Source organism: Macrobrachium nipponense, chromosome 40, assembly GCF_015104395.2.
Source record: "Macrobrachium nipponense isolate FS-2020 chromosome 40, ASM1510439v2, whole genome shotgun sequence".
NCBI lineage: Eukaryota > Metazoa > Arthropoda > Malacostraca > Decapoda > Palaemonidae > Macrobrachium > Macrobrachium nipponense.
This window is the reverse complement of record NC_061101.1, coordinates 50,982,002-50,992,299: the sequence shown is the minus strand read 5'-3', so window position 1 is coordinate 50,992,299 and position 10,298 is coordinate 50,982,002. Positions and strand designations below refer to the sequence as shown.

Genomic DNA, 10,298 nt, shown 5'->3' with positions numbered 1-10,298 from the left:
AAACAATCCTCAATTACCGGCTAATCACTTTATTTATAATTTTTTCCGTATAACACTAAGAACAAAGGAATGTTAGGTACGCTACTCTTTGGCAAGGCACTCCGAGTCAGGCTAAAATAGCCTCATGATGTACCGGACACGTCACACTGGGCAAGAGTTTTACCGGGTATATATAAGAAGAAACTGCCCAAGAGTGCCAGTATCAAGAGTAATTCACACGAAACAACATTCCGATTTCTCTCAAAGTTTTCCCATCTTGCGAACAAGACTGTCGCCTGTTGTGCAGTGCAGATATTCAGACAAGACATAATCTATACCGTCAAGAAATGGCACCAGTTCATAACGTGACCTCCTACTCCGTCGCTTCAACGTCATCAGCGACCTCTTCGTCTTCCTCGAAAGTGATGAAAAGCAGTGACTTCAGGAGAGAGCCAAGCGAAAGCGAAGACAGATTTCATTCGGTCACTTCAAAGGGATTTTCCTTCAGCGACTCTCTCTTCGAAAATGCCCGGGAGCGATTCCACCACAGAGTCAGGAGGATTCTCGACGACTGGGATATGACGGAAGGCGTCGACGATTCCTGGTTTGGCAAAGGAGCCATTTCCAGAACAGAATTCGAGCATGAAAGAGTCAGTGCACATTCCGGTGAATCTAAAGAGAAGAATATTTACGCTGCTGTTTCCGAAAATGGAGATTATGAGGTAAGCTGTTTGACTTTATTTGAGCTACTACCTGAACAGTTTTACATTAATGCACAAATGTAAACAGTATCACCCTCTAGTGCTGTGCAGCATATCTTATGATTATTTCCTCCCCAGATCAGGATGGACATTGTTGGCATGAGGCTGAAAGACGTCCGAGTGAGAGTGGCTGGCCAAAGGCGTCTGGTGGTTGAGGGATCAAAGGTTGAGGAAGGAGAGATGAATGTCTGTCGCCATTGTCAAAGGAAGACCCTTTACCAGTTCTCCCTGCCAGACGACGCCAAGATGGATGCCATCTCCGCCACTTTCTCCTGCGATGGAATTCTGATCATCACTGTTCCTACGAAGGTTAGTCATTCTTTGATGAATAAATAATGACCATGCTGCTAGTACTATATTTCGCTGTAACATTTTATAGCATTTGTAATAACCATCACTTTCTGCACTTTCAGATAATCACTTGCGAAAGAAGTGGACGCTATTTACAAGAAAACATCCTTCCAGAAACAAGAAACTCTCGACATTGCACAACTGTCGCTCAACCAAGCTTCACAGAACCATCCCAAGGGAGCACAACTCTTGTGAAGGAGAAGGAGAAAGAATCCCAACAGCTTTGTATGAACAAGAATTACACTTCAGAAATGAAAAGATCCAATTCCATTTTCAAGACAAGAGCTTTTGATGTGAATTGTGCTTCTGATTCTGTACCTGAGGCTTTAACGTCAAATGTTCATTTGGAAAAAGGCAGAAAGGCAAAGGAGGTGATCATTCCCATCATCATGATGGAATCAGACGACATAGCAGAGAGAAAACAGGAGAGGGCCTGTTCTAGGGAACCAGGAGAGTGCTCAAGCAGCAGCGAGCAGTTATCCTCTGTGCAGAGGCAAAGTAATCATCACACGTCAGCCAGTTCTGAAGCTACCCTTTCAACTGAGGCTGAGGGATCAATAGTTCAACGAAGGCAAACTCAGAAACAGGTATTCCAATGAACTTTCTTATTAATTTTACATTGATTAATTACTTTATTTTCAAGAATCAAAACCAAAACTTTTGTTACAAATGTTTGACCTTCAGCAACTAACATTTTTGGTAATATTCCTTTTCTTCAAGTCAATAAACACCTGATGTAATTTCTGCTGTCTTTCACAGGGCTTGGCAGCTACAGAGTCGCTCTCAGTTACCAGCAATGAAGAACTGCTACTGGAAAATGGGATTACTGTAAATGATCACAAGAAAGATGTTGATCAAACTGTCATGGTTGCTGGGGCTGACACAGAGACAAGTGACAGACCAACATATGATCACAGAAGAACGTTACAGCATAAGATATCTGAAGGCCTTCTCAGTCCCTCCCAAGAAGTTTGCTGTGAGAAGATTCAGCGGGTTGGTGAAATGAAGACTGCATGGGATGTACATCATTCAGAAGATGATTCACCTAATTCTGTAATGGAAGGAAAGCAAAGTCTTGACTTTGATGAAATGCATACAAAATCACCTGCTTCAGAAAGTTCTATCCTACTGGAAGTCAGAGAAAAGGGCAGTTTTCTTGAGGATCTACACTTCATCTCCATGAGGGAAGCCATGACATCTGCACTTCGTGAAACCTTGTCTGAATACAATGCAGTGCCTTCAGATGGTGATTTACTAAGTTTCTACAGGCAGTTGCAGGAACAAAATGCAATACAACACAGTGAACCTCTTTCAGTAACTCAAGAAGATGATACTCATTATAAGGTACAAATATATTTACAAATACATGTTAAGGTCTAATATTAGTGAACTACTGTGGCTTTTTGTATGCTAATTTCTTAATCAGTGAACTTCAGATGAAAAGTAGAATCGGTACCTTTCATCTTTAACAACAATTATACCCACAGATCGTCGTTGATGTCTCCACCTTGAGAAGAACTAGAATTGATGTGTTCCTGCGGAACAGAAACGAAATCCAGGTCGTGGGAGAACCACTACAACACGAGAGTGACTATCAAGTCTCAGAGATATTCAAACGTTTTGCTCTTCCAGAGGAAACATCCAATGTGGCCACATCAGCATCATTATCTTCTGACGGGTTTCTGATGATTACTGTTGTGAAAAAGGTACTTCAAACATTAAGCCAAAAAGTGTCCAAATACAGGAAACATTTTCTATTAATACGAGTTATTTGTATTGATAAGTTGACAAGTGAACTAAAGTTTCCCCTTGCCTATTTCCCCAGTACTTTAATCTCTACTGTCCATCAGTATGGTTACTGAATAGATGTTGCTATATATATATTCTAGTAGATTCATGATATATTACAGGAATGTTCAATTATCTTTTGATTGTCCTACAGGGAAATTTGAACGAATTGACCACTGAAGAGGATAATGGCAAGGCAGGATTTCTCACTTCAGCAAGAGATGATTCCTTTGAAATTAGAAAGCAGAATTTGACCACCAAATCATCCGCTTCCAGTCTGGCTACAGTTGACCATGCAGAACATCTCACTGAACCTGATTCTTCTTCACATTCCAAGGAAGAGGATACTTTGATTGAAGAGAGTTTTTCTTCTACTTCAGATCAAGTGTCAACAAACCTTTTGGACTCTTGTACCTCTATGTCTTCTGTGGAATTCGATAAGGTAATACATTGCTTTTTATACTTTACTGGTAATAAACTGAACAAAAGTTAATAAAATGCAAACCTTGCCTCTTCTATGCCTTTGATGTTAATCATAAAAACAATCCTTCCTTGCAGGAACAGCCATGTAGCATTGAAGAACACGAATCAGAAGCTCTAAAAAGTCCGTCAGAATTAAGAAAGTCGATTTCAAGTGACAGAACGGCGTATGATCACAGAAGAACGTTACGGCATAAGACATCTGATGGCCTTCTCAATCCATTCAAAGAAGTTTGCTGTGAGAAGATACAGCTTGTCGTTGAAAAGAAGACTGCATGGGATGTACATCATTCAGAAGATGATTCCGAAAATTTTGTAATGGAAGGAAAGCAAAGTCTTGACTCTGATGAAATGCATACAAAATCGTCTGCTTCAGAAAGTTCTGTCCTACTGGAAGTCAGTGAAAAGGGCAGTTTTCTTGAGGATCTACACTTTGTCTCCATGAGGGAAGCCATGACATCTACGCTTCGTGAAACCTTGTCTGAATACAATGCAGTGCCTTCAGATGAAGATTTACTAAGTTTCTACAGGCAGTTGCATGAACAAAATGCAATAAATCACAATGAACTTCTTTCAGCAACTCAAGATGATGATACTCATTATAAGGTACAAATATATTTACAAATACTTGTTAAGGTCTAATATTCGTGAACTACTGTGGCTTTTTGTATGCTATTTTCTTAATCAGTGAACTTCAGATGAAAAGTAGAATCAGTACCATTCATCTTTAACAACAATTATACCCACAGATCGTCATTGATGTCTCCACCTTGAGAAGAACTGGAATTGCTGTGTTCCTGCAGAACAGAAACGAAATCCAGGTCGTGAGAGAACCACTACAACACGAGAGTGACCATCAAGTCTCAGAGATATTCAAACGTTTTGCTCTTCCAGAGGAAACATCCAATGTGGCCACATCAGCATTATTATCTTCTGACGGGTTTCTGATGATTACTGTTGTGAAAAAGGTACTTCAAACATTTAGCCAAAAAGTGTCCAAATACAGGAAACATTTTCTATTAATACGAGTTATTTGTTTTGATAAGTTGACTGCTGAACTAAAGTTTCCCCTTGCCTATTTCACAAGTACTTTAATCTCTACTGTCCATCAGTATGGTTACTGAATAAATGTTGCTATATATATATATATATATATATATATATATATATATATATATATATATATATATATATATATATATACTATATATATATATATTCTAGATTCATGATATATTACAGGAATGTTCAATTATCTTTTGATTGTCCTACAGGGAAATTTGAACGAATTGACCACTGAAGAGGATAATGGCATGGCAGGATTTCTCACTTCAGCAAATGATGATTCCTTTGAAATTAGAAAGCGGAATTTGACCGAATCATCCGCTTCCAGTCTGGCTACAGTTGTCAGTGCAGAACATCTCAATGAACCGGATTCTTCTTCACATTCCAAGGAAGAGGATACGTTTATTGAAGAAAGTTTTTCTTCTACTTCCGATCAAGTGTCAACAAACCTTTTAGACTCTTGTACCTCTATGTCTTCTGTGGAATCCAATAAGGTAATATATTGCTTTTTATACTTTAGTGTTAGCAATCTAATCAAAATTTAATGAAATGCAAACCTTGCTTCTTGCATGCCATCGATGTTAATCATAAAAACAATCTCTCCTTGCAGGAACAGCCATGTAGCGTTGAAGAACAACTATCAAAAACTCCAAAAAGTCCGTCAGAATTAAGAAAGTCGATTTCAAGTGAATACAATGAGACAGATGCCCTCGTAAGTGTAACTGTTGCACCATCAGTAGAAATTCAAGGAGAGAACAAAGCAAATGACATTTCCTTATATAAAGAAACCTTCATAGGAAAGGAAAATTCGAGTGAATGTCACGAAAGCAGTACTCACACAGAACAGTCCGAGGACAGCTCTTTCTTGGAGTATCAACAACATAAGGCAGGAAGTAGCGAAGCATTAGAGTCCGAAAAGGATGCTGATACTTCAGTGAACTCGTCCTCATTCTCTGACCAGAACTTGGACGCAAATAATTTAGTGTCAGCCTCACCTGTAATTGAAGAAACCAACGAGGAAACCTCCTCCACGGGTAGCTGCATCCTTCTCAATGTCCAAGAAAAGGGACTCTTCGATGAAGACATTTTCTTTCAAAATATTCGTCATAAACTGCAGGCGAAGGAAAGGAAACTTTTATCCAGGGAAAGAGATGTGTCTTCCATTGCTGAAGATTTCAGTGACGAAGAGAATCTGTCTTTTCTGGATTGCCGGGATAATAACCAGACAGTTACTTCCATCGATGATGGAGATCAGTTCATGGTAAGCATTAACTAAAATAATAACAGTTATTCCTTTATGAAAATACTGTCATGATTATTAAAGTACTTAATCAAAATTATATGAAAACAGAATAATTATTCAGTTGTCAGTTTTAACGTCCGTCTCTGTATTTGCAGATCATCATTGATGTCAGTGAATCTGCGAATGTGAAAGAGTTGCAACTTGAGGTAGTAGGCAATAATGCAGTACTCATCAAAGGCTCTGCAGTGACCAATGGAGCAGAGCAGGATGATGTCAAAACCTTTTCTGAACGGTTGGATTTGCCTCCTGGGACTGATGTGGAATCTGGACACTGTGCGACCTCTGAGGATGGCGTCCTAGTAATTGCTTTCTCCAAGGTTAGTGAAATTATGGATTTCAGCAAGATTAGTTAGGATAGTGAAATTATGGATTTCAGCTACGTACTTCTCTCATTCCTAGAATGGAATACAAAAGTATACACATTGGTTCACATTCATATGATGACTTTCTCAATTTATATCTTACAGGTTACTTCTGCTGCTGAAAGGATAAGTACTGACGATACACTGCATATCTGTATCAGTGGCGATGATTGTCCTGATTATGGAGAAATGATGCTGTCTACCACTGTAGAAAACATTAACACCAGCGATACAGACAGCAAGGACTTCATGAAGTCTGTGACGGGTGGACATAGAGCTTCATGTGGTGTGGACACTTCTTCACAGACCAAGAGATCTGCTGAGCGTAATTTGTCAGCTGAAGTAACTGGTCTCTCAGGGGACATCCACGACTCTCTCTCTACTGGCCATTCAACCAACAATAATACTAAGCCAGAGACAATAAAGGTAGGTATAGTTCATCAATCTTTATTTCGCTTCATAAACCAGTAACCAGAATTGTCACAGCAAATAGATGTTACATTAGGTTCTTTAGTATTATTTTCTAAGGCATTGTAGTCTTATTTACTGCTATTGATGAAAAGCCTCAAATCGTGTTTGTTGATGTTTCACAGGATACATCTGATGCGTTGGATGTTGGGCTCAAGTTTGATGAGAGATGTCATGGTATATTCAGCGTCCAAGGGTCCAGCGAAAAAGAGAAAGGCCATATTTTGAAAACATCATGTGAACTAAATCAGACATTACAAAGAGGTCTTGATAATTCGGGTAATGTTCCAAGTTTAGATTCACATAATAAGATGGAGGAATTCACCAAAGAAGGTTTCTCCGGTTCCTTTAACATGGGGATGGCATCTTGCTTCGTTTCTGACTCTTCTCTGAGGATCTCAGAAGAGGTAAGAAATTTGCTTTCATTCTGTAAGAAATTTGCTTTCATTCTGTACTGACATTTTCATGAGCATCCTCGATGTAAACAAATGTTGCTTCTCCATTGTTAGACATTTATCATATGAATATTATTTCATTTGGAAACTATTCTGATGTTACAGGAAAAGGCCACAACTTCAAATGAAGAAACTTCTGCAAATGAGGAAACTCTGATGATGAAAAGAAGAGAAGACGAATTCTCTGATTCCATAGGAGGAGATGAATTAAGGGAGATGCAAGAAAACATAAATATCACCTCCTTCAAACATAATCATCTTTCATCATCTCAAGAAGAAGAAGAAGAGCAAAGGTCTGCCAAGGACTATGAAGAGAATGAGGTTTCAAGCAGCAGAGCAAACGGTAGAATTCTTCTAAGAAAGGATTCCGATGAATCAGTTGGTGACCTCGAGCATCAAAAAGAGATGGAAGAACTCTCATGTGTAGCTGAGAGGGCCGTGAAGGGATACTTTTGCCCTGAAAACTACGTCACCTTAAAACTTCAGGAAAAGGGACTCTTTGCTGAAGATGCTTTCTTTAAAAGTGCTCGTCTCCACCTCCTGGTGGGAGGGGGAGAATCTTCGCCCAATTCAGGAGGTCTGTCTTCTGTTAGCGATGAACTAACAAGCACCAAGAAACTGTACTGTATAGATCATTTTGATCAAAACAAAGCACCTACTTTCATCGAGGATGAAGAATATTATACGGTAAGATTTAATTTATAATATATTGTATATTTTTCATGAAGAGACTTTGTACCTTTTCTAGTGTACTGATAAAGATGATACCATGTACGGTGGACATTTGTTACCACTCCAAGTGCTGAAGGAAGTTTCCAAAAGATTAGTAATTGATGTTATCTTTCAGATCATCTTAGATGTCAGCTGCTATTCGGAGAAAGAAAGGGTCAAGGTTTCAGTCATAGAAGAAAAGGAATTGTCAGTTGAATATTCTTGTGTAGCAAGTGACAGTGAGCTGGAATTGATTAAAACCTTTTCTACGAGATTCGTTTTACCAAGTGGTATTGACTCAGGATCAGGACTTTGTGGAATTTCTTCTGACGGAATTCTTGCAGTCAAATTCTCTAAACAGGTAAAAACTGAAGGAATTCTTGTATAATATGATATTTATTTGTTACTCAAAGAATCTATTAATTCTATGAACAGTATACCCTTAGTTTCTTACTTTAAATACAACTCCATCAACTTAGTTTTCTCCTTTTTCCAGAAACACTCCAGTTGTCATAAACTGGAACGAAGAGAGGATGCAGGTGAAACACAAAACTGTCTTAATGTAGAGGAAAATCTAGCTTATACGACACATTTCCTCCAGAACAGAGCCTGTATCTCTTCAGAGGCCAAATCTGATATAGTTGGTGTCAGTGATTCCAAAGACTTCACCAGTAAGACTTTCTCAAGATTTAAGATCCATTCTGATTCCTCTGACATCCAAGAACACAACAACATCAAGGTCACGATGCTCCCGTTCATCAAGAAAGGACATTTCTTCCACGATTCTTTCTTTACTGAGGCTCAACGACTTTTGCAAGAGGCCATAAAGAAGGTCCTCATGCAGTCCTCTGAAGAAGAAACCTGCAGACATTCGAGCGACATCAAGACGTATAAATGTCTGCGAAAGCAGAATCCTACTTGGCAAAATCAGGCGTTCCATCTTGAAGAAGACCAGTACGGCTGCAAGGTAAGAATTGTCTTTTGAAATGAACTTCTCAGTCCTAATATTACACGCACAAGATAAAAGCTTGTGTAAGCAATAGCATAACAATACTTTGAACATTAAACTTGAGTGTAAGAGTTGAATGATTAATTATTTGTGACCTTTCACAACAGGTACTGTTGGACGCAGAGAGCCTCAGTGAAGGATCAACGGTGGTTTATGTGTTGGAAGGGACGGAACTTGTCATCGAGTGTCAGCTGGAGACGAAAGTGGGATCCTCACATTCCCTTCAGACCTGCAAGAGATCCTTTTCTCTTCCACCAAACGTTGACGTTAATGAAGCGACTTCAGCTCTATCTTCAGATGGAGTTCTTTACATAGTCTTCTCAAAGAGAGACATTCCATAGATACGAATGGGAGGGAAAAAATAAACAACCACAACTTACGGCAGTAATAACAAATTCTTTGTATTTTTATTATTTATATGAAATACAATACTTACTTTGGATATATTTATTTTTTGCTTAATAAATAATACTGTATTCGAAAGTGGTCCTTCTTACCTACTTAAAGAACACATTCTCATGAAATTATTTATGTAATGATATTTACCTTTGCCAATTGCCTAATGTCGGCAAGAAAAACCGAGTGTTTCGCTGGCCACAGGAGAAAATACGAGAGAATTATTTCAGAAAATTCAAAATGTCTTTTGTGAAAACTAATAGATGGAAGCATTTTCAAGATTTGGTTTCGAGAGGAGTCGTTTTCTGTCAAACAAGAGCTTAAAAATTGGTACGTAATACTTTCGGTCAGTTTTCTGGGAAACTAGATATCATGCTATATAGGTTTTATTGTCGATCAGTACAATACAGCATTAAAAATATGTCACTGTATTCGTATCGCGACGTTTCGAGACCAATGTCTCATCGTCCAGGCTAAAATAAAAGATAAAAAACTGATATAAACTATTTTTGTTGACATAAAAAACACATTGAATAAAGTAATAAATATAAAGTTACAACACTGAAATACAAGTTACTCTACAAAATAAAATAAAATAAAATAAAACAAAAATATATAAATAAGTAAAGGCATTATTAAAACTAGGAATAGTTAAAAGAGAAAACTTAAAGTCTAAACGACGTTCGATTGCTGTATGGGAAACGCATCGAAAGTAAACAAGAAGGAGGGCCTGGTTTAAGCTATGTACAAGGGAACAGACGAAGAGTGGTTGTTTAAGGTGGGAACTAGTTTCTTTATTGCTAGAGATTCTAAAATTGGAAGGTGGTGTTCGTATGGACTTGATAACAATTTCTTGAAATCCTTATAGTTTATACTATTTTTACAAAATTTCCCGTGATTCCTAATATTAGATAGTTCTGGGTTGGACAGTTTACACCCTGTACAGAAACTAATACCCATATGTGCATCACATCTCACGTTCAGCAAGCGGTGCGTTTCCAACGTAAGTCTGCCTATTGCATTGGCCGCAAGTATAAATATACGTAGACAACGCCGGATTGCGTTAAGGGAGGTAATCTCTCTTTATGACGCAACATATTACCGATAGTCCTAGGGTTCATTAAACAAACTTAACATCAACATTTGGAGAATGATTAATTAAAATTAATA

General features: G+C 38.3%; 1 protein-coding gene across 1 annotated transcript; it reads left to right on the top strand.

The window, feature by feature from the left end:
* Positions 1 to 204: 204 nt before the first annotated feature.
* Positions 205 to 9,215, top strand: LOC135212156 (uncharacterized). Its single transcript, XM_064245577.1, has 17 exons — positions 205 to 701; positions 819 to 1,049; positions 1,154 to 1,678; positions 1,851 to 2,435; positions 2,579 to 2,797; positions 3,034 to 3,321; positions 3,438 to 3,965; positions 4,109 to 4,327; positions 4,634 to 4,918; positions 5,035 to 5,685; positions 5,823 to 6,044; positions 6,195 to 6,515; positions 6,683 to 6,964; positions 7,118 to 7,699; positions 7,860 to 8,084; positions 8,220 to 8,690; positions 8,840 to 9,215. The coding sequence occupies exons 1-17, from the start codon at positions 327 to 329 to the stop codon at positions 9,071 to 9,073; spliced, it is 6,243 nt and encodes a 2,080-aa protein (XP_064101647.1). The 5' UTR covers positions 205 to 326; the 3' UTR covers positions 9,074 to 9,215.
* The last annotated feature ends 1,083 nt before the right edge of the window (positions 9,216 to 10,298 follow it).